General features: G+C 61.9%; 1 protein-coding gene and 1 pseudogene across 3 annotated transcripts in view; both read right to left on the bottom strand.

The window, feature by feature from the left end:
• Positions 1-653: 653 nt before the first annotated feature.
• RXRA (retinoid X receptor alpha) overlaps positions 654-23137 on the bottom strand; it is a 112559-nt gene continuing 90075 nt past the window's right edge. For all 3 annotated transcript variants that reach the window (XM_032165590.2, XM_032165591.2, XM_032165594.2), the window contains exons 5-10: positions 22451-22620; positions 17962-18091; positions 12006-12138; positions 9279-9370; positions 7033-7138; positions 654-4774 (exon numbers count right to left, since the gene is read on the bottom strand). In XM_032165590.2, coding sequence (XP_032021481.1) covers positions 4627-4774; positions 7033-7138; positions 9279-9370; positions 12006-12138; positions 17962-18091; positions 22451-22620 — 779 coding nt within the window. In that variant the 3' untranslated portion in view covers positions 654-4626. The remainder of the gene's footprint in view (positions 4775-7032; positions 7139-9278; positions 9371-12005; positions 12139-17961; positions 18092-22450; positions 22621-23137) is intronic.
• LOC131384447 (uncharacterized) lies at positions 3206-3962 on the bottom strand (annotated as a pseudogene).

Here is a 23137-nt window from a genome sequence, read left to right as displayed (position 1 = left end):
ATTTTAAGTCTCACCCGGGAGCCACCCTTGCTCTGGGCACAGGCCACACTGCCCTCTGCCCACCACCACAGGGCAGGACCTGGACCTTCAGAGCCCCACTCCCCATCTTCAATGTGTCGGGTGCCTCTTGGGGAGGGTGCCTGGCTGGACACAGGTGCATGAGAGGGCTCCGGGCACCACCACCAAACTTCAGGCCGGGAGCAGACCAGCCCCAGACAGCATGGAGACAGAGGGCATTTATCACAGGAGACAGTGCAGATGGGGCATCATTAACTTGTTATTGGGGCAGCTGGGTGACATCGTGTGTTCCCTGGCCCTCTGGGTGCACCTCCTGCCCACCCAGGCCAGCGTGGCTGCAGAGGCGTGATGCTTAGGCAGCCTGGGGAAGGACAGGTGGGAACACTCGTGCTCTGCAGGCACCCACAGGCCCAGTGCGCACGGCTGCTGAGAGGCGCCCTCGTGGAGGCCCCAGCCCCCTGCCCCTTGGAGGAGCAGCAGAGCCCAGTGGACAGGGAGAGAACTCTCAGAGTGTGGCCCACAGAGGATGCCAGCCTCGCCGCACAGGACCGGCGGGTGGGGTGGGGAGGAGGGCGGGCTGGTGGGGGCTGATCGCGGGCCCTCCCACTCCAAACAAAAAAGTCCCCACACAGAACAAACGAACTGAATGGCGATGTATTTTAAACGCTCGTATTTTGTTTCTCCTCTCACATTTCTCCCTTTGCGTGTTTCCCTTCCACAATTCTAATGCCACTGTCCATCAAACCCTGGCACCTGCGGCCACGATGTTTCCGAGACAATCGTACGGGGAAGCCACTTCACAGCCAGTCACAGGAAGGCCGGCCGGCAACAGGACACAACAGAGCAAAGTTTTAAAAATTACTCGAAAGGGGAAGAAAAGCCTTGAAAGCCTCAGGCCCACCCTCCTGCCCCGAAGGAAGACACCCCCATTGCGGTGGTTTCCTCCCAAGCCTCGCCGCCGTCACAGGAGCCCTCTCCTTTGCCATCGTCTGTCCTGGCGTTTCTCGGACGAAGCCTTCACCTCAATCTCTAGAAGCAGAAACAAAAACAGTCCCAGCCCTCCCCCCGCCATATCCAAGTATACATGAGGGATAAAATTACATTTGTACAAAAATAGATTTTTTTTTTTTTTACCTTTCCAGATGCTTTAGACATTTTCTCTTATCTTTACTCTCTTTATGGATCTCTCATCCTCTCTAAAGTATTAGCTATGCGTCCCAGCTAAGGCATTGCTAAGGATTGGGAACGGCTAAAGCTGTCTGCTCCAAAGCATCTTAAAATAGATGCATCTCCTGCCTTGAGATATTCATTCGAACCCGGATTTCACCAAAGGAGGGTCCTTATGTACTTGCTTACACGAAGCAAATTTATAGGAAAACAGGGGAAACGTCTTGATTAAAAATAAACACAAAACACTGGTAACCGCTCCGCCTCTCCTGCGTGGCGCTGGTGTGCGGCTCCCTCCACACGCGTCTCTCTGTACAGCACATACATGTTTACACCACACACCTGCGTCGACGGGCACCAGGTCACGCACCCCAACTCCACGACAGGGACACCAGCCGACTACCCACAGGCTGCACATTCCAGCAGGGCCCTCCTGGGTGCCCCACGGGGAGGGGCTCGGGGTCATCTCCAGCACTGCCACCAGGCTGCCAGCCCAGAATTCTTGGGGACACCGTGCTTGGAAAACCGAAGGTCAGGGCTGTCTTTCCAGAAGCTGTGTGCTTCCAGGGTGCGGAGGGCCGGCGGCTGACACAGGCCCCAGGGTGGAAGGTCCTGGCAGGCCAGCTTCCAAGCATGCCCGACGCAGCCTAGGGGAGCCCGGCTCTGTGGCATCTTCACTCCTGAGCCTCAGGAGCCCCATCTGAACGGCAAAGCCGGGAGGTGACCAGCTGAGGAGCATGCCTGAAGGTGCTGGGGTGCCCCGGGGCCCCAGGAAGCAGCCGCTGGGAAGGGGGGAGCCCTGCAGGGAAGCCACTTCCTCCAGCCGGGCCAAGGCGGGGACAGGCACAGGTGGCTAATGAGCTGATGTTAGTGCTATCTTTAGAAAATTAAAGATTGTCCCACCAAAATAATAATAATTACAAAAAATCACCTTAATTGAACCAGATTGGTACTACTACTACAGGTGTGGTTAAATAGAAACTCTACCTCTCTACTCAGCGATGAGCCACACTCCTCACACGTCACCTTTTCAAACCAACAGCACTGTACAACCACAAGGCCGATGAGAAAGGGACGGGAAGGCTGCAGGAAGTGCCCAGGACACGTGGAGCGGTGGGTAAGGCTGCTGGGGCCAGGGAGGCCGGGTTCTGCTTTCAGGGGTTGGCGGCCCGGCGGGGGCTTCAGTGCTTTAAAGCCAGCCAGCCAGCCAGCGCTGGAAACAACAAAGTTCCCAAGAAGAAGCTGACCCCCCACAACGGAGGCCCCGTCCCTGGGCTTTTTCCTCTGGAGCCGCGGGCATTCCCAAGGGTCCTGGCATGGATGGGCGGGCGCTGGCTGCAGAAGGCACCAGATGTTGGCGTTGGGTCTTTCACGCTCCCACCGCTGGGGCCCCGAGAGTGCCTGCACCCTCCTGCCGTTTCCACCACACCCCCCAGGGGCAGCTGGGGCTTCCTGGCAGTGCCTGGGAGGGGCCCAGTTGGCCAGGGACCTAGTACAGGTGTGAGGCTCAACACTGCCTCAGGACGGTTGATTGGGCAGGGGGCCACCTCTGGGGATCCACAACGCTGAAAGGCAGGGGTGGAGGGGGGTGGGAAGGAGAGGCTTCTGCAATCTCTGACAGCCTGTCTCGGGCACAGACTCAGCTGCAGGCTCCACCCGGGTGCCTAAGCTCAGCTCTGGCTGGGAGCTCCAGGAAGGCAAAGAATGGACACTTTCTTCCCCACCAAGGCTGGAAAGCTGCCTCTGCAAGCCACTGCCTCCCGGTCCAACCCGTATGCAGCTCCCCTCCCCACTGAGGAAGCCCCTGCTCCAGGTGGGGAAAGACTATGGAGAAGGCGCCCACTCCCCCGCATCATTCCTAGACTGCGTCTGGGAAGACAAGACCATCCCTCCTGTATCCCCCCATCCATCCTCTGTTCAGGCACCTGCCACTGACAAAGGCTGGGTCCACGGGACTGAGGCGTGAACAGGAAAAGTACTCAGGCCAAAGGGAGGGCCTTCCAGTGCAAAAGAGGCGAGTTCAACCTGAGAGGGCCCCGCACCACCGGAGCCCGGGGGGGCAGAGCCTGCGGGAGGAGCGCCGGGCCGCACTGGGCTGAGCCGGGGAGGCCCCAAGCCCCCCCTCCACCTTCAACCAGAGCAGGCGTTCAGTGAGGCTCCCAAGTAAGGCTCTGGGTGAACAACGCTGTCCGTGGACAATACCAGGCTGGGTGGTCCCACCAGGGCCGGTGTGTGGCCCAGGCCCGAGGGCGCTGCAACTCAGGGTTCTCAGATTCCAAGAGTCTTTTAGACACAACTGGCAGCCAGAGAGAGGGCCTGAGCAGGGCTCCCACCGATGCCCCCGCAGAGCCACTCCAGGCCGCGGAGCATCTGCCCCACCCACGAGGCTCCCAGTTCCTGAGCCCCTCTCTCTCCAGGCCGCTTGCCCCCTCTGAGGGAAACCAACAGGCCACCCTCTTCCCCTCCCATCCCCACGGGCCTCACAGATGGCTGCAGGTCAGCAGAGCCCCGTGCCTCCAGCAAGGCCAGTGAGGTGGGGACGCCCCACCCTGCCCGAGCCGGGGCCAGCCCTGCAGGAACCAAGGACAAGCCTCAGCCCACCCTGCAGAGCAAGGAGAAGACTCAGGCTGGGGAGGGGCCGGGGCACTCTGGTCTGAACAGGGAGCAGGGAGTCTGAAACCAGGACACCAAGGCAGACAGAAAACCAAGGGGGGTGAGTGACCCCTGTCCCTGCAGCCTGGAGGTGGCCCCAAAACCTTGCACAGAGGGCAGCTCATGTTCTCATTGGCTCGAGGGCAAAACTGTGAGTTATCTTTGGAAAAAGGGGTTACTTTCCCCCTCACTCAGAGCACAAGGCAGCCTGCTGGCCCCACGAGTCCCCTCTCATCCCCGAGGCGGCTGAGGTCTTTGCTGACGACACACCAGCTTGCGCCCCCAGCTGTCCCCTCCTCCTGATTAGGGGGAAGCTGTCACAGGCTGGCTGGGCACCAGTATTCAGAGCAGGTGAAGATGTCACTCCAGACAGGAGGGCCACACAGGAATTCTGAAAACCAGCATCGATAAACAGCAACGGAAACAAAAGCCCCGTTCCCAACTCCTGCAGCTCCAGGGCTGGGGCCCGAAGACCCTGTAGTCGCCCAAGCCCCGTGGGGTGTGGCGGGGCGTCCTGAGAGCCCAGTGGGGAGGCGCCTGGCTGGGCTCACGCTAGTTCTTGCCACAAAGGCTGCTGCCTCAGGAAAGCCACTGCCCTGGGCCACAGACTAGTAGTAACAGAAATAAGGAGGGTGACAACATCTCTTAGGCAGAGCAGTGACAGGCTGTGCCCCAAAGTCCAAACAGGCCAGGCAGAGAAGGGCAGGGACAGGGCTCAGGCTGAGAAGAACAGCTGGCGTCCAGGCAGGGTGGCCAGAACGGGTGGGCACAAAGGATGGGCCCGCAGGCCTAAGTCATTTGGTGCGGCGCCTCCAGCATCTCCATGAGGAAGGTGTCAATGGGCGTGTCCCCGATGAGCTTGAAGAAGAAGAGATGTTCCAGGCACTTGAGCCCGATGGAGCGCAGAGCCGGCAGGCGGAGCAAGAGCTTGGCGAACCTGCAGGGAACGGGTCTGGTGAGGGCGGGGCAAGGGGCATGAGCAGTTCTGCCCTGGCACCTGGAGGCCTCCCTGGGGATGGGGCTGTGTCTGATAGCCCAACCCCTCTGAGGCTGGTCTGTAGCCCCGGATCTGCCTGTGCCAAGCCTCCAGAAGGAAGGAGGGGAGGCTAGAAGGAAACAGGGGCAGTGGCATCCAGAGCCAGGAGAGAGTGAAGGGAGATCCCTGGGGCTGAGGACGGAGATGAAGGGCCAGGGGCCAGACAGCAGCTGGCTAGGGCAGACTGAATAGCTCTTTGTGAAGAAGTTAAAAATTGTGGGCAGCTGGGCATGATGGCTCACACTTGTAATCTCAGCACTTTGAGAGGCCGAGGTGGGAGGATGGCTTGAGGCCAGGAGTTCGAGACCAGCCTGGGCAACGCAGTGAGACCCTGTCTCTACAAAAGAAAAAGAGAAAAACAGCAGCAAGGCGTGGTGGTGCATGCCTGCAGGGAGGACCGCTTGAGCCCAGGAGGTTGAGGCTGCAGTGAGCTACGATCACAGCACTGCACTCCAGCCCGGGCGACACATCGAGACTCTGTCTCTTAAAAAAATGAAAAAATCTGGGCCATGACAGCCAGAAGCGGGTGTGAGTATCAGCAATGCAACTGGCTGCAGCAGCCATCGCAGCAAGAGACTGCGGGGCCTGTAAGGGAAAGTGCTGCTGAGCATGTTGGTGAGTCACAGGGAACCGGCCCGGCACGTGGTGAGCAACCGAGAAGTCAAAGGGCGTCAGGCGGGGGAGGGGGAGTCAGGCTGCACCCCCACTGCAGGTGGAGCCAGGCCTGACTTGGGAGCTGTGTACCAGGGCAGGACCCTTTCCATAAAGCGTCAGCACCCCATGAGTGCCTCCCATGGCATCTTGTGCAGGGCTGTGGGCCCCAGACCAGGGCCACCCCTTCCTCAGAAATAGCTCTGCTGGCGTTGGACACAGCATGGTCAGAGGAGGCTGGCCGGGGAGGGAGGGATCATGGGTTGGTCCTCAGGGCCTGGCCCACCCCTGGGGAGTTTCCTGGGGCAGGGACCAGTGAGGGGGGCAGGAGGGAGGGGGAAGTCTGGGGCTCTGGGAAGAAGGATGGCAGGGCCAGGCATGAGGGCAGCAGCTGCCGCTGAGGACAGGGTGCTACGGGGACAGGACGAGGTGTCCCTTCCGGCTGGCCGTGTCTGCCCCAGGGCCCCTGTGCACGGCCTGAGTCTCTCCACACGGCCCCTCCAGGGGCTGCAGGACCTCATTAATTATTAACGAAGTCTTTCTTTCAGGGAAAAGCTCTGTGGTTGGCTGCCTCACAGGCCTTGTTTTAAAGGCAAAAACAGCGCAGAGGCTGGAGTTGGGCCAGAGAACAAGCTGTTTTCTGCTGAGCTGGCGAGATGGGCCAGGGCAGAAAGCCAGGAAAAACAAGCTGCCTGCCACCCCCTCCTGTCCTCGTCCTCCGGGAAGTTTCACTTTAAACCAAGCCAGATGAGGGCTGGGCAGGCAGCGGGGACACGGTTAACTGTGTATGTGCTGGTGGCGGGAGGGCTTGGGTGTCCTATGAGGTCTGCTGGGCTCCATCTCCCCCGACCCCCTACCCACAGTCTGAGGATCAAGAGGCCAAGAGATGCCCCTTTAGAGAGAAGCAGCAGGATCTGGAGCGCTGACTTTGAATCCCAGGCAGGGATCCACAAATGTTTCTCTTCCTGGACACCTACTGTGCACTCAGCACTGTGGACTCAGAAACGAGAGAACCCCAGCCCTTCCAGGGCCCACAGCCGGGCAGGGGAGAAAGATGAGCTCTGCGCTCGGGCCGTGGCCGCCTATTCTGTACACACCTGTAGAGAGTGTTTAGTGCGTGTGGGCATCTGGCCATCCATTCTACACATGCTTGTGAAGTACCTACTACGTGCTGGTGTCGCCTGGCCTCTGGTGGTTCTGCTTGGCAGGGGAGCGCAGTGGGGGGTGAAGCACAGCCTTCATCTATCTACTCAACAAAGACAAGCACCTACTATGCGCCAGGTGCGAGGTAACCCTTCCGGTGGGGAAACGGCGTGAGCCTGTGGAGTGTGCCCGCCATAGCCCACTGGCCTGGAGGACCTCCTGCTGCCTGCTCAGGACCTGCTGGCATGGGCTGGGCCTGGGGAGGGTGCCACCTTCTCATTCGCAGAAAATGGCCTTGCAGCGGGTGGGGGATCTGGAGACAAGAGCCCGGGTCTGGGGTGTGTGTGGGACGGGGCGGGACCCACCTTCCCGGCTGCTCTGGGTACTTGTGCTTGCAGTACGCCTCCAGGGAGGCGTAGACCTTCTCCCGCAGCGCCTCCACCTCGGCCGGGTTCGAGAGCCCCTTGGAGTCTGAAAGGAAGAGAGGCCACAGGTCAGAACCCTCAGCTGGGGCGTGTCTCGGGCACCTGCCCCCCGGACCCAGGCCCGTGTGGGGTCTCCCAGGCTGCCCCACCATGGGCAGAGCAGGTGGTGTGAGGGATGCCACTGGACACGCCCCCGCCCGCTCCCCCAGAGCCTGGTGGCAGGGGGACGACTGTGGAACCCACGGCCAGGCCAGGCTGCTCTGGGTCCAGGCTCGGCTCTGCCACTTGCCAGCCATGTGACCTTGGGTCAATTATTTGACCTCCAGAGACTCAGTTTCCCCATCGATGAAGTGTCAGGGATCTGCTGCTTTCCAGCCGCCCTGGGAACTGGGAGAGGCAATGGATGCCGCTGCTGCCCTTGGGTCCCAGCCCCATAACACAGATGGGAGCTAGGTGCCCCCAGGAGCACCCAGACCCTGCAGAAAGCCATCCTCGGCGTGCTTGCGGAGTACTGAGCTCAGGACCCGGGCTCAAGAGCCTAGAGTGGACAGAGAGGCTGAGATTGCAGCCACCAACACCTCCAAGGCCCAGGGACCCCCTGTGAATGCCACCTTGTCCCATGTCCTGGGGCTCCTTGGCAACGTGTCTGGCTCCCCCAGCCGCCTCAGCTCCAGCCAGTCTCCTTGCCCTCCCTGCATGCCTGTGCCCTGGTCTCTTCGCCTTCCCTGCAAGCCTGTGCCTGGACCCTGCTTGTGCCAGACAATCTCACCCTCCCTGCAAGCCCGTGCCCAGGTCCCGCTGGTGCCCCAGCTCTAGCAACCAGACCACATAGGACCTGAATGGGGATTCCTCGGGCCGGGCCGGGCTGAGCTGTGGCGTGACTCAGCCTCCGAGCTGGCAGGATTACGGCCCAGATGCACAGCCTGGGTGACAACATGTCCCTGGAAACAAGCTCTCCCCACAAGAAGATGCCCATTTCCATCTTAGCCCAGTCCCTCAGAGCCAGGTCTGACAAAGGGCAAGGTCAGAAGGTCAGGAGCCGAGAGGGCTCCACCCCCTCCAAGGTCAGGGCCAGGACCCGAGAGGGCTCCACTCCCTCCACCACGGCCCAGGTGAGCTCCCCACGGCAGCCCCAAACCCCTCCCTCCACACCCCAGCCGCCCGCCCCTATCACTCAATGAGCTGAGTTTCCAAACACAGAAGCCCACAGCTCCCTCCCGGCTGGAACCCCGCAGGACTTGGCTCCCTGTGGCCCCAAGAGAAAACCCAGACGCAGCAAGAGTTTCAAGGCCCTGCCTCCACCAGCCCACCCCACCTCCGTGCCTCCCACTCCCCTGGCCCCCAACTTGCAGCTCCCGGAGGAAGTGGCCCACACCCTCAACCCTCGACCAACCGTGCTCCTGCCCTCACGTGCCGGGGGTGCCTGCTGGTGGGTGTGACCCTCTAAACCCCAAGCTCTAGGCAGGCAAGCCCTACCCAGCAGCTTGAAGGGGCCCTCCCATACCAGCAGGGCGCCGAGCAAACAGGCACGTGTCAGCACTGGTTGGGCGAAGGAGTAGCACCTAGGAGGCTTTTCAAGCTGAGAACCCAGAGGCTGGAGAAGAGCCACACTGTCAGCCAGGAACTGTCGGCCAGGAGGCCTGTGCCCAGCCCCAGCCCCACAGCCCCAAGCTCTGCTCTCCTCAACCAAAGGGGCCCAGCCCCAGAAACACCCTAGACCCGAGGCTTGGGGATGAGGTTGGTCCCCTCTGGAACACCCGGCAGGCCTGACCCATCCCCACCCCATCCCCAGCCTGCAGGGCTCGGGGCTCCTGAACTTCAGCACCGGAAATTCACAACCATAGCCGGCCACTTTCGGAGTCTGGGGATTTGGAGTCTTGTGCATTCCGATGCACAATGGTGAACACTGCGAACTGCGGAACCCAGAGGGCACCACCAAGCCCCTCATGACAAGTGCCTTGCTGGGTCCCCCTGCGCCCAGGGGCCACGTCCCCTTGGCTGGCCCTCAAGGTGAGCAGAAGGCAGCATGGCCACACTTTCACTGGGAGGGGAGCACGCTGAGCTCAAGGAGGGCGGGAGTTGGCCCCACGTGCAGCCAGAGCCAAGAAGTACAGCCGGGAGGAGGCCCGGGTGCCTCCGCCCCACCAGAGAACAGGGCCAGGAGCCTCAAGGCAGGAAGGCCATACCAGGGTTGAAGAGGACGATGGCGCGCAGGCAGCCCAGCTCCGTCTTGTCCATCTGCATGTCCCGCATCTTGGACACGAGCTCCGTCAGCACCCTGCAGAGGAGGAGGCCAGACACCCCATCCCAGTTAGGCCGCGGCACTCACCAGGGCCACACCCCAGATACCCAAGGCCTCTGAGGAGCCCGGCGTGGCCCGAGGGCAGCTGAGATGGGCCAAGCCAAGGCAAGGACTCCCAGACAGCCCGAGAGGGAGTGGGCTGGAACCCGGGCCCAGGTGCCGCCCCTGCCAGGCCTGCCCAGCCCTGCCCACAGGTGGGTTCCTCTCCTCTCCCTCTAGGGTCTGCCTGTGAGGCTTTATTCTGGGAACCTAGGTGCTAAGGAGGGGCCTTGTGACAGCTAAGCTGAGGCGAGCCGGAGCTGCACGTGGGGCACAGAGTCCACCCCTCCTGAACCCAGTGAGACACACCACTGTGCCTCCTCAGCTGTGGACCCAGCACCACCTGAGGCAACGCCCCTGCCCGTGCCACAGCCCCAGCCGTTCCCTTCAGTCCAGGAAGAGACCTTTCCCCAGTGCCTGGTCTCCCTGGGTGCGGGCTGCCAGAGGGGGCATGTCCACTTCTTGTCACCAGAGAAAAAAAATCCACCAGCCTCAACACGGGGAAAACCCGCCAGCTCCCTCCATGGAGACGCTGGGGGCGTTCTTGGATTCAGACCAGCTGCCCCACCTCTGCAGCTGGATTCTGAATCACACCGGCCTCTGCAGTGTCCTGGGCCCCCAGCCTCAGCAGCCTGCCCACCAACCCCAAAGCTCAACTGCTGTGTCCAGGAAGTGAGGGTGGGCCACAGCGGGGGAAAGGAGGTGACCAGGTAGGGATGGTTGCCTAAGGAGCCTGGGCTCTCCCCTGTGGGCCAAGGGGGGCCCTGAGGGTCTGCAGAATGGGGAGTGCCCTGGTTGATTCCTGGGAGAACACCTGAAGGAGGCTGGAGGACAGGGTGGCACAGAACAGGAGCTGGGAGGGACCCCCGATGTCTGCTCTGAGGCAGGGGCACACAGCTGCAGATGGATGGGGCAGCAAGCATAGAAAAGGCCTGGGCCACTGAGGGCAAAGACTTTGCATTCCACTCGGGGCCTCTGTAGTCACTGCTGTGGGACCCCAGAGAATGTAACCCTGAGACCTCTGTCATCGCTATCTCTCTACCAGCCAGACAAAGAATCTGTCAGCTGGGCAAGTGGCTGGGGCTTCGCTTCCCAAAGCCATATCCCCAGTACCCTTCTAAAGAAGCTTCTGTGGGCAATACACACTGCACTCTGCAGCCCCCATGGAGACCCTTCTGTACACTAACTTCTTAGAGGCCCTGACAAGTCCTGCAGCAAAGACCCTCGAGGACACCATTTGCACTAGCATTTGCCCACCATCTGTGGCCACGAACCCTTTTGCACTTGGCACATCCCATGGAGGTCAAGTTCCAGGATCACCCTTGGGACTCTGGGACCTGAACCACCCCCGGGGCATTGCTGCTGGGGCATTAATCCCCCTGTAAGTGCCGGTGCATGGCCTCTACTCACCTCTAACGTTAGGGCTCTCATGTTTAGGGGCCACCTTCTCCAGGTGACCTGCTCCTCCCCACCCACTGCTCCTGTGCTGCAGACCCCTGCCCAAGGGACCCCGCAGTGCCCCTCCCCAGCCCTCCTGCTCCAGCTGAAGCTGACATCCGGTCCCCAGAAGGCCGAGTCTGGTGTGTGTGGGCTCTCAGGACTCATGGAGAAAGACTGTGCAGAGAGGCCAGGCGCGGTGGCTCACGCCTGTAATCCCAGCACTTTGGGAGGCCGAGGCGGGTGGATCACGAGGTCAGGAGATCAAGACCATCCTGGCTAACACGGTGAAACCCCATCTCTACTAAAAATACAAAAAAAATAGCCGGGCGTGGTGGTGGGCGCCTGTAGTCCCAGCTACTCGGGAGGCTGAGGCAGGAGAATGGTGTGAACCCGGGAGGCGGAGCTTGCAGTGAGCCGAGATTGCGCCAGTGTAATCTAGCCTGGGCAACAGAGCGAGACTCCATCTCAAAAAAAAAAAAAAGGCTGTGCAGAGACAGGGACAAGGAAGCTACTGTCTGCCTCGCCTGGCAGAGTGGAGTTGGCCAGCACTCTAGGAGGGCAACATGAATGGACAGGACCACCCAGGCCCAGACGAGGGTGGGCCCTCCAGCCAGTGCTGCCCCTCCAGTGTGTCCCCTGAGAAGCAGCTGAGGTGCAGCCCATGCTCCGCTGGGAGGCGTGAAGCACTGCAGTCCCGACACCCCTGCCTGCACGGGGACAGGCGTTAGGCCGCACCACGCCCCGGGCTGCCACAGCATTACCGTGCCAGCCTCAAACAGCCTGCAACGTGCCAACTGGAATTGACACTTTTACAAAACTGCATCTACGGTATAATCACTTTAAAAAGAAATGAAGCTTTCTTTCCCACAGATAAATACATGGGATCGTGAAACAAGAAAAGCTGGAGGGAGATAGGCCAAGTGTTCCCTGTGGTTACAGATGCCCCAGAGGCAGGGCTGGCACAGGGCTCTGAGCCTCCTCCTCATGCTTTTCTCTGTTTTCCACCTGTGCACCCTTCATGCACTGAAATAATACTAGACAGGACGTGCACGGGGGCCGAGGCGGCTAAACTCAGCTGGCCTGGCGGTGGAGGTGACGGAAGCACCCTCGCCCCTCCCGGGACCACCCCCACCTGTCAAAGATGGCGCCCACCCCTGCGCTGTGGGCGCTGTTCCGGTGGACGTGCAGCCCGGTGGCCAGGAGGATCCCGTCCTTCACGGCGATGGAGCGGTGGGAGAAGGAGGCGATGAGCAGCTCATTCCAGCCTGGGGAGGAGGCACACGGTCACTCGGCTGTCTCCAGGCCCCATAGGGCTCACCCCTTCCCCAGCCCCTGGTGGGACCCCACAGAGGCAGCGTGTCACAGACCCATCCTGACAGGCTCTGGAACCCCAATCCCATGAAGGGTTCCACAGCAAAGAGGTTCCTGAGAATGCCTCTTCTACAGTACACACCGGCACACGAAAGGCCCTGAGAAGTCCCACACGAAGTCCCTTGAGCTTTGTAGAACCCAGGAGCTCACAAACTCATGTGCCCCAGAAGCTTCCTCCTGCATGTGCAGGACACTCCTGCCACGGAGCACGCGGGAGAGCACCCAGGGATGTTCCCAGGAACAAACTCTCGGAGATCTGTGTGCCCTTCGTGGAATGCCACCAAACAGCAGGTTATTCAACTGAAGGCAGGTGCGTGAGAGCCGCAGCCTCTTTCAGGGGGGTTCCCAGGGGGGAAGGTTAGGTAACAGCAGCCCCTCAACATCAGGGGTTCCCTGGGGGGCGGGCGGTTAGGTAACAGCAGCCCTTCAACATGAGGTTCCAGTGCAGATGAGGCAGAGCAGGCACCGGGGAGGAAGAAACGGGGACCCTCGTGTGCACACGCATTACTGTTTTAACGGCTCCTGGAGACCGGGTGACGTGGAATCACCTGCAGTCACACAGTCGCCTTCAGCACCTTCCACACTCCCCGAGCGCTCTAGAGGCTCCAGCCTCTATGGCCGACACTGTCATTAATTTCCCATTTAATCCCAACTGTAATCCTGGAAAACTGCCATTAACCTTGTTTTACAGAGGGGGAAACTGAGGCATGAGGTGCTAAGTGATCAGCAAGAAATTGGTGGGGACCACCGTGCCAGCTCCAGCTCGGCCCTCCACACCCTCCCAGCACATACCCACCCCGTCACGGGGACCCCGGGGGCAGGTGTCACCATCCCCATTCTCCCCATTTCACAACTGAGTAATCTCAGGGCCCCAGGAGGGAGTTCCCACCCCCGAGGCCGCCCCGCCCAGGTGTGCTGACAGACCAGGCAGGGATGGCACCCAACTGGCCCCAGGCTGTGCAACCAGAATGAGGGTGGAACCGTGGGGTCTGTGCCCCATCACCGTGGGAGCACGCAGACGGCACCACGGGTGGTCTGATGGAAAAGCCAGGGCTGGAAATACCATCACAGACACAGGACTGGCACCTCCCCGGCTGTCACGCATCCCCTCTCCCTGCCAGGTGGCAGCAGACAGCCGGTTGCGATGGGGAGTAAGAAGAGTGGGGTCCCCTGGGGCGGCGGTTTAGGAAACACACCCGCCCTCTGCACCAAGGCCACAGCGCGCAGTGGCGTCCCAGGGCTCAGCTGAGCCAGCCACGAAAACAGCTTCCACGCTGCCCAGCCAGATTTTCTTTGACCACAGAACCCTTTTTTTTTTTTTTTTTTTTTTTTTTTTCGCCCATGAAACATCTGTAGCATCACATTTGGGAGAACTCTGATCCAGCAGATCCCCCTCAATCTGACATGCGGGTAATCTGTGGCCCAAGGAGGGGAAGGGTTTGCCCCAAATCACACAGAGACTCACAGGAGCCCCGGGCCCACTCCCACTCCTGCCCCTCCCACGGCTCAGCCTGTCAGGTTTTCCCAAGCTGAGAGGTACTGGGTCTGACATCCAGTGAGAGTAAATGCTCTCCCAGGAAAGGGCTCTCCCTCCCTTCCCACACCAGGCCCAGTGTGGACAGACTTCCTGTGGCCAAGAGCAGGGACCCAGGAGGCCGAGGACAAGAGCTGGGCTGGGGCACAACTGGCCCCAAACCCACCATCCCTGGCCAGTCCTGGCCTCTCGGGCCTGCCTCTCTCCCTCACATCCTGCAGGCCTGGGGGTTTACCTGAGCGGTGGCCACCTCCCCTCCCACTGCCCCGAGAGCCCCTGAGGCCACCTAGCAGGTACCAGGGTAGACTTGCCTCTGAAACTCTGGTGTGCCCAGCAGAGGGGCCTGGTGCACGGCTGGGGTGAGAAGGCGCTGCTGAGCTGCAGTGCGGCCCTCAGCACGGGATACAGGTCAGGACCCCAGACACACGGACAGAACAGCGTGAAGTCTCTCTCTGCACCCTCCAGCACGCCGGCTGCATCTCAGCTCCCCTGTCCCCCGTCCCTCCGCCCCGATGTCCTCACTCGGTTATTTCTCCTCTCCTGCCCCACACGCCTTTGTAAGCTGCCCTCCTCCTTCTCGGATGTAAGAGAAAAATGGGAGAGGAACCCATTTTACAGTAACCTTTGGGGTGTCTTCACCTTCCTAAGTGCTCCATCACTGCAGGAAGGAGGGCTCCTGGCCCTGCGATGTGGGGGCCCGGCACGGCCACAGCTTTTAACAGTTCAGGGTGCGCTGGCCTTTCAGAAGGAGGACCTTAGTGATGCGGGGGATACCAGGTCTTACTCCAGGCTCCAAGCGCAGGACAAAGAGTCTTGCCTGGGGCTGCTCCCTTGGTCACTGTGTCCTCCAACTCAAAGAGGCTGGCCCTTCCCGAGGAACTTACTCCTGCAGCTCCCTCGTGGCCCTGCCCAAATGCTCAGGGCCTCTGCTGGGGTTGCAGGACCCCTGGACAGCGCTTCCGGAAGGAACAGCACAGAGTCAAGGGTCAAGAGGGGAAGCTGGGGCCTCGGCCTCCAACCTGGCTCAGCCGCATTCCTGTCTCACCTCTGAGCCACCACTTCCTCAGCACAAGGGACAGTGAGAACACCTACTCCTGGTGGTCTGGAGAGTTAAATGAATCCACACTCACGAGGCAGGGCAGGGCCCCCCAGAGTCATGGCTGCTGTCCCCATGGGGCTTGTGATGGGGATCCCGTCCCAGGGCGGTGGTGACAAGAGCCCAGCCTGGCTTACCCTGTGTCCTGGGGCCGGAGATGTGGGCAGGATTAACAAGACCAGGGGAGTAAAGTGGTGTGCTGTCCCCACAGGGGGACCTCGGGCCTGCTACCTAAGCCTAGCCCCTCCCTCCCTCACAGCCCAGCAAGGCCCGCCCACTTCCCCCATCCCCCCGCCCCCCGCCGCGCAGGAGGTGCCTGTGCAACCCAGGCCCTCAGAAGACCCCGCTGGAGCAGCTATGGCGGCCTCGGAACACAACAGCCTGGGATGAGGGGGCAGGTGGGAAGGAGGTTGGACAGAGGAACCTGAAAGCTGTGAGCGACTCGGCCCTGTCTCAGTTTACTCATTTGACAAACACAAGGGTCAGGGTGTGACTCAGAGCTTCCATGGAACAAGCCAAAACTATTCATTTTAATGCTTTATTTCTGAAGGCCTCCTGGACGGGTGGGGCAGGAGCCCACCCCAAGGAAGGGGCCCCACCCCCCAGGAGCAGACACGTGTGACATCAGCCTCCCACAGCCCAGCTGGAATCCTCCACCAGTTTCTGGGCCCCTGCAGGGCTGTGGCCACTACACCCCCGCTCAGTGTCACCGAGAGCCACAGGTGGACACTCCCCAGGGTGAGCAGAGACCTTGGGCCTTGAACCTGCATGGTCAGTGGTTCTCACGATGGTGGGAATCGCAGGTCTGGGCACCCATTCCCATCGCTGCTGCCGCCCAGCGGAAGTGACCTCCCCAACCAGCGCTGGGAACACAGTGGGAGGGCCTAGCACAGGGACATAATGGGGGAGCACTCAGTGCCCCCAGCACCTGCCGGGGCTGGGTGGGGCCTCACCTCCGCCACTGCGTCCTGCCAGAAGAAAACCCAGCAGGATCACCCCTGGTCCCCAGTCAAGCTACAGCCACGGACCCTGACCTGAGCCCCCTGGAGGGGGAGAGTCCTCCAGCCAACACCAGCCAGAGGCTACAGCCACGGCCCCAGCCCCAAGCTCCCTGGAGGGAGACAGAGCCCTCCAGCCAACACCAGCCAGACACAGTGTATCCTTGGGGTTAACCCAGGTCCTCTCCAGCCACCCGGCCAGTGCAGGCTTCGAACTCCAGTGTTCCACATCTGAACTGGACATGTGCCTCAGTGGACCTTACAGGGTCTTGGGGAGGCCACCTGATGGGTGAGCTGCCGGCCCCGGCAGACAGAACACACAAGGACACCGAGGCACAGAGAGTAAGTGACTCGGTCAAGGTCAGCCGCTCGTGGGCAGTGGGGCCGGGACTCATACCGGAAATGCAGCTTCAGACCTCACCATGTGGCCCTCGAAGCTGGCAGCATGCATGAGCAGGGCCCACTGGAGACAGGTCAGCAAGGACCTCAGTGGGGGCCCAGGGGGAGGCCAGGCTGGGACTCCCACCCAGAGACAAGCAGCAGCAAAGATCTCCCAGAAAGAGCCGCTGGGCCGAAGCAGAGGCCGCCCTCGCAAAGATGCCACGGGATGGCTTTCCAGGCATCCTAGAAGGGACTGGGGACTCACGGCACCAGGGCTCTGGGCTGAGGGAAGGGCCTCGCGGGGAGTCCCCACCCGACAGCTGCAGGGAGACCACAGGCAGGCACCCACCTAAGAGGGACAGCCACGGAAGCCCTCTAACCTCAGCACTGCACTCCGCCACGACCACCCCACGCAGGCCCTCAGCACCACACTCCGCCACGACCACCCCACGCAGGCCCTCAGCACCGCACTCCACCACGACCACCCCACACAGGCCCTCAGCACCACACTCCGCCACGACCACCCCACGCAGGCCCTCAGCACCGCACTCCGCCACGACCACCCTACCCAGGCCCTCAGCACTGCACTCCGCCACGACCACCCCACGCAGGCCCTCAGCACCCCACTCCGCCACGACCACCCCACGCAGGCCCTCAGCACCGCACTCCGCCACGACCACCCCACGCAGGCCCTCAGCACCGCACTCCGCCACGACCACCACACGCAGGCCCTCAGCACTGCACTCTGCCACGACCACCCTACCCAGGCCCTCAGCACTGCACTCCGCCACGACCACACCATACAGGCTGAGGCTGGAGCCAGAAGCTGCCAGAACATGGGACCGCAGGGCCAGGCACCACACAGATATGGCAACGGACACAGCCATCCAACCCGAGTCGGACCTCCGCCCGGTCCCCAGTGCACAACCATCTGGAGATCCCCCAGAAAAAGAGCTGCGTGCGGCCGGCTGTTCTCTGGATCGGCCTGTCTCTCCAAAGACCACTGGGGGCCAGGCAGGCCTGCAGCTGGCAAAGCCAGGGGCTCTGAACCGAGGTGACCCTGCATGGCACACCTCCTTATGAGGGATGGAGGAAAACTGAGGCCCCAGGCCCTTCCCCGAACAGTCCCAGATAGTCCATAGGAGGTCCCAGGGTGGGTGGTGTCCAGGAACGGGGGACTGTCCCGGGAGGTGGGGGAGTGTCCCAGGAGGTGGGGGAGTGTCCCAGGGGGGGGGGGAGTATCACGGGAAGGGGGAGTGTCCCGGGAGGTAGGAATGTGTCCCAGGAGGGGAGAGTGTATCCCAGGAGGTAGGAGTGTGTCCCAGGAGAGGGGAGTGTGTCCCAAGAGTGGGGAGCATCCGGGGAGGGGGGAGCATACCAGGAGGGGGTAGCATCCCAGGAGTGGGGAGTGTGTCCTACGAGGCGGGAGTGTCCCGCAAAGGGGGAGTGTCCCGGGAGAGGGGAGTGTCCCGGGAGAGGGGAGCGTCCCGGGAGTGGGGAGTGTGTCCAGCAAGGGGGGAGTGTCCTGGGAAAGGGGAGTGTCCGGGGAGAGGGGAGTGTCCCAGGACTGGGGAGTGTCTCGGGAGAGGGGAGTGTCCCGGGAGTGGGGAGTGTCCCGGGAGGTGGGAGTATCCCGGGACGGGGGAGTGTCCTGGTATGTGTCCCGTCTGCATGGCGTCCCCATCCCCACCTAGGCCTCGCCACTCACCTGCCCGCAGCAGGATGACCTGGTCGTCCAGGGGCAGCTCTGAGAAGTGTGGGATCCGCTTGGCCCACTCCACCAGGGTGAAGAGCTGCTTGTCGGCTGCTTGGCAAATGTTGGTGACAGGGTCGTTCGGCTGCAGTGGAGGAAGAAGAGCAGGACATTCAGTCCCAGAAGCCAGTGTACTGACTGAACACAGCCCAGACCAGGCCCTACCCCACACGCTGGGCCCATGCAGCATGCTGAATACAGCCCCCAAAGATGCCCAGGGCCCAATCCCTGGAACCTAGGACTATGCGACCTTGCATGGCACATGGGGCTTGGCAGAGGTGATTAGGTGTGGCCTGAAATTGGGAGGTGGGCCTGCACCACCGGGGCGACCCAGGGTCATTGCAAGGGGCCTATGAGAGGGAGGCAGGAGGATCAGAGGAAGAGATGAGATCACAGACGCTGGGGCCCGAAGGGAGAGAGACGCTGCTGGGTTTGAAGGTGGAGGAAGAGGCCACAGGCCAAGGAATGTGGCAGCCCCAGAAGCAGAGGCTGGGGCAGACTCCCCAGCAGAGCCTCCAGGAGCTAGCCGGCAGGCACCTTGACGTCAGCCCGGCAAGACTGCTTTTGGCTCTCTGGCCACAGAACAGTCAGATAATAAAATGTGTGTTGTTTCCAGCCACTGGGTTACAGCAGGACACATAAGTCTCTCCCACAGCTCTGGAAGGCAGGTGCGGTGAGCTGACGAAACTGGATATGGGGCAGCATTGGAGCTGGGTGGGACTGACCGCCTTCATCTTTGATGGCCACGGTGGCCCACGCTGGGGACAGGGCTGGCCTCTCACGTTCCATCAGGCATGGATGTGGGAGCTCAGGAGGGCAGGGGCCTCGGCTGAGACACCAGGCCCCAGGCACAGAGAGAGGGCGGCATTCACGGCTCCTTTGGAAAGTCCTAGCCGGAAGGGCGCCATTCAGTCTCACAGATGAGGGGACCCAGGCGGCCTTGAAGCAGGGCAAGAGGGGAGGCCCCTCCTCAGCTCCTGGCAGGTGGGGCTTGGGTCATGGACCTTCTGTGTCCTGAGCCATGGGAACTCAGATGACGGCCCCCTCAGTGGTGCCGCTGCAGGAATAACGACTGAATAGGATTCGGGGATCCCTCACTTCAGGGCATCCGACAAGGAGAAAAATGCCTCCCTTTGAAGAGCTTCCACCAACAGAAACCATCTGCTCCTCAGAGACGTGCAGCCTAAACGCAGTGCCCGGCGGGAAAGGCCTCTGAGGGCAGAGTGAGAAGGCCCCCGAGGAATGGCACAGAGACTCGCCAGGACCCTCGGAAGAGGGCAGGGCAGCCCTTGGGGGCCCGAGCCAGAAGGGGTATACAGAGGGGTGGGATCCCTCGGCTGAGAGGGGTTGGCCACAGTCTACACAGGTCTCTGACTCACTCATTCCTCCACACACCTTCCATGAGCAGCATCCACAGCCTCCAGCACTCTCAGGGCTCCCGGCTCTGTGCCCAGCGCCCCCCAGGCCCGCCACAGCCAGGCTGGCTTCTCAGCCTCAGCCTCTCCTTCTGTCACGCTGGGGGCTGAAAGGGGCCCATCCTTCTCGCCTGCCCATCTGCCACAGGGCATCCCTGAGAAAGGATGAAGCAGGCCTGGCAGGGGTGGGGGGATGTGGGGAACCAGACCTGAGCAGCATGTCTGCAGCAGGTGCCTCTGCTGAGGATCCTTGTACCCAGGAACTTCCCAGCCACTGGCTGGCCACTCTCAGAAGCCAACACGGGGCCCAGAGCAGGCCCAGGTGACAGGCTGGTGCCATGGGTAGGAAGGAGAGCCTCAAGCCCTCCTGGGCTGGCTGGGACCTCTGCAGGAGTGGGCACACGGGTCACCATCTGTCATGTGCCTGTCCAGCACATGTGCAGTGTGCACAGCTGGGACAAGGTGCAGAATGTGGCAGGCTGGAGAGCCAGGAGGCCGGAGCGGAGAAGGAGGCACACTCCCGGCAGGTGTGAGGCTCTGGCTCCAGTACCAGCAGGGCTAGGCCTGCAGGGGGTCCCCTAGGTAGGGAGGGACAGTGCAGGATCCTGGCTCTACCTGGCTCCACCTCCCTGTGTGGCCTCGGGAAAGGATTAATCTCTGTGAGCCTCCCATTCTCACCTGGAGACCCAACATGCCTCATGTAACAGAAGGCGTGTGATGGGCTCTACTCCTGCCTAGAAGTGTCCACGGGACCTGCCCAGGCCCTGCCCCATGCTGGGGAGAAACCAGGCACCAGGACCGTGATGCTGGGCAAGTCGCCCCCTCTCTGGACCTCAGTTTGCCCATCTGAGGGAAGGGGCCCAGTGAGCGGTTCTGGAAGTCGGACCCAGGCCAGTCCACAGAGGAGTGTTCAGTGTGAGATGAGACACAGCAGGGAGCGAGCGGGCACACAGAGAGACCCCATCCCCGTGGAAGATGTGTCCTTGATCCCCAGTGAGTCCTGCCTGCCTTTGTGGTTCTAAACTCCCTGAACTTTGCTGCAGCAACGGAGAGAGCAGATGGCAGCTTCCAGCCCAAATAATGTCCTTCACGAAATAAAAACTTGGCAGTCCTTTGTGCAACTGCCAAACTTGCTTTTGGATTTTCTGCTGGATCATGAAACCCTCACAGCCACCATCCCTCCCCTGCCCTCCGCAGGGCTGGTGAGGTGGGCACAGGGCAGGGCAGGTGTGCAGACCAGCCAGGGCTGGGGGTGGGTCTGTGCCTGTCACTCACGGGGAGGGTTTCTCCGGAAAGAATGGTGCCTGCTGTCAGGGTCCCGTGCACCTTCCCCGCAGCTGGGCAGCCCCAGCCCCCGGCCAGAGTAGAGGTCTGAGCAGAGCCGGGGAGGTGGGGGCACCAGGTTGTCCTATCCAGAAAGGGCAGGGAAGCAGGGCGGCCCTAACCCAGCCATGGGGCCTCAGACAAGAGCAGACCCCCACACTCAGGCAGAGGCAGTGGGGGTGCTGGCCCTGTGTGAGTGCCAATGAGCAAGGTGGGGTCGCTGTCCTTGACCGAAGCTGGCGGTGAGGAGCAGCACAGCCATCACCAGCAGCCTCGTGGGGGCAGAAATTAACCCACCACACACCTTATCCTGTGAACACACCTCACCCTGTGGTGGCCAGTGCCAGGGGCCACAGAGAAAAGAGCAGGTGCTCTCAGCCCACGTCACAGGGGCAGTCCCCACCCTGGCAGGGGCACAGATGAAGACCGGAGGTACCTCAGCTGAGACCAAAGCCTGGGGAAGAGCCAGGGGGCCCAGCTCCAGGCCACGGGAGCCGCAAGCACGAAGGCCCTGGCGGGTGGGGAGACAGTGACCTGCAGGGCGCACCCAGCACGGAGGGCAGGCTGGTGTGCCTGGGCCCACAGAGGGACAGAGGTCGGGGTGACCTCATGGTCAGCCTGTACAAGGTCTTCGGCGGCCACAGGGCTCTGGTCCCAGCCCCAAACCCACACGGAGACACAGATGAAGACTGGACACCATGGTGACCACAGCGAAAGACGCACGGGCCCTGAGGGCCAGCTGGACCCAGGTCCCCGGCCGCAGGAAGCTTAGTGCACAGTCTTGAACCTTCACTCGGGCAGCCAGGAGCTCACCTGCCCAACCCCGGGCACAGCTGGAGCCACCCCCTCAGTGGGGCCTGGGACACGTGGGGTCTCCCAGCCAGACAAGCTCACCAGGGGGCAGTGGCTCCCGAGCAGCGCAGGTTCCTAGGCCTTAGGGTAGGAGGGGCTCAGAACGCCCCTGTGTGGCCCTCCCTGGCAAGGCCACAGCCAGAAGCAAAGATGCCATAGGGAGGGAGCCAGTAACAGGGAGGGTCCAAGGAGAAGAGGGCGAGGCCAGGGGGTCTTGAATCCAGCACCTCCAGGGCCTGCTGGAGCCAGCCCAGGAGAAGAGCCTGGGACCAGGGATGCGGCCCACCTAATCCACCTCCCCTTGAGGCTGTTGGGGTGGGAGGGGGCAGGAGGGTCAGCATGGGGGTGACCAGCTAGGGGGCTGCAGAGCTGCTTCCTGCATCAACAGCAGCCACCGAGACTGCTGGGCACCTGCCCAGGGCCACACGGCTGCTGGCAGAGCCAGCCCTGGAACCACCCTGCAGAGCCTCTTGCTGGGGGCTTGGCCCCCTCCCACACCTTTTCCAAGTGGCACCGGGGAGCAGGGACAGCCTCTGCACCGAGACAGGCCAAACTCCGAGGGGACACGGCGGCTGAGGTCCCAGCAGAGATGGCCGAGGAGGATGATGTGGCTGCAGGGCCCCTGGCCCCTGCCCCGTGGGCCACCCGTGCATGGGCCAGGAGAGGAGAGTGCCGCCCAGCTGGGGCGAGGGGCCCACGGCGTCACCTCGGGTAAGAGGCCGAGCTGAGGCAGCCACGGGGCCCAGGGCAGCCCCCCCAGGACCTCTCTGGCTCATCAGCTGCTCAGGTGGGAGGGTGAGTGAGGGAAACTGAGGCATGTGAGGCTGCCCACTCCTGCACAGGCTGCAACTCACCGAGCTGGGGTTCAGCCCCATGTTTGCCTCCACGTAGGTCTCGGTCTTGGGCTCCACGGCCAGCTCGGCCTCCAGGATTCTCTCCACCGGCATGTCCTCATTGGCGCTGCTGGTCGACTCCACCTCATTCTCGTTCCGGTCCTTGCCACGCTGCCGCTCCTCCTGCACGGCTACAACCCGGGAGGCGCAGGTTAGCCCCACACTCAGCACGGCCAGTGGCTCCCAGGGAAGGCTGTCCCGGCCGGGTGGTGCCAGCTCCCAGCCAATGCACCCACAACACCAGCATCCCCACCAGCACTGGGTGATGGAGACCCCGTCTCTGCCCCAGGCCTGGCCTCCGTGTGGCTGCGTGCTCTGAGAACAGAGACCAACTCTCATTAATTCCAATTAATGTTCACACCAGGAGCCTGCCTGGGGTCAGGCAGGAGACAGTGCAGCAGGGACCCCAACATGGGGCGAGAAAGGTCCTGATGGTCTATGGACTCAGGGAGAACCAGGAAGCCTTCCTGGAAGAGGTGTCGATGTGACTGGAAGAGGAAGTTGCAGAGGAATCATGGCTCAGGCTGGAGACACGGTCCCTGCAAAGGCCCAGAAGCAGAGCAGAGCACGCTCATGAGGCAGCACAGGGGCACCCATGCTGGCTGAGGGCCTGGGCAAGGGGAACATCCGCGGGGGGACAGGCTCAGA

This window comes from Hylobates moloch, unplaced genomic scaffold, assembly GCF_009828535.3.
Source record: "Hylobates moloch isolate HMO894 unplaced genomic scaffold, HMol_V3 SCAFFOLD_10, whole genome shotgun sequence".
NCBI lineage: Eukaryota > Metazoa > Chordata > Mammalia > Primates > Hylobatidae > Hylobates > Hylobates moloch.
Note: the sequence above shows the minus strand (reverse complement) of the source record. Positions and strands in the feature narration are given on the sequence as shown.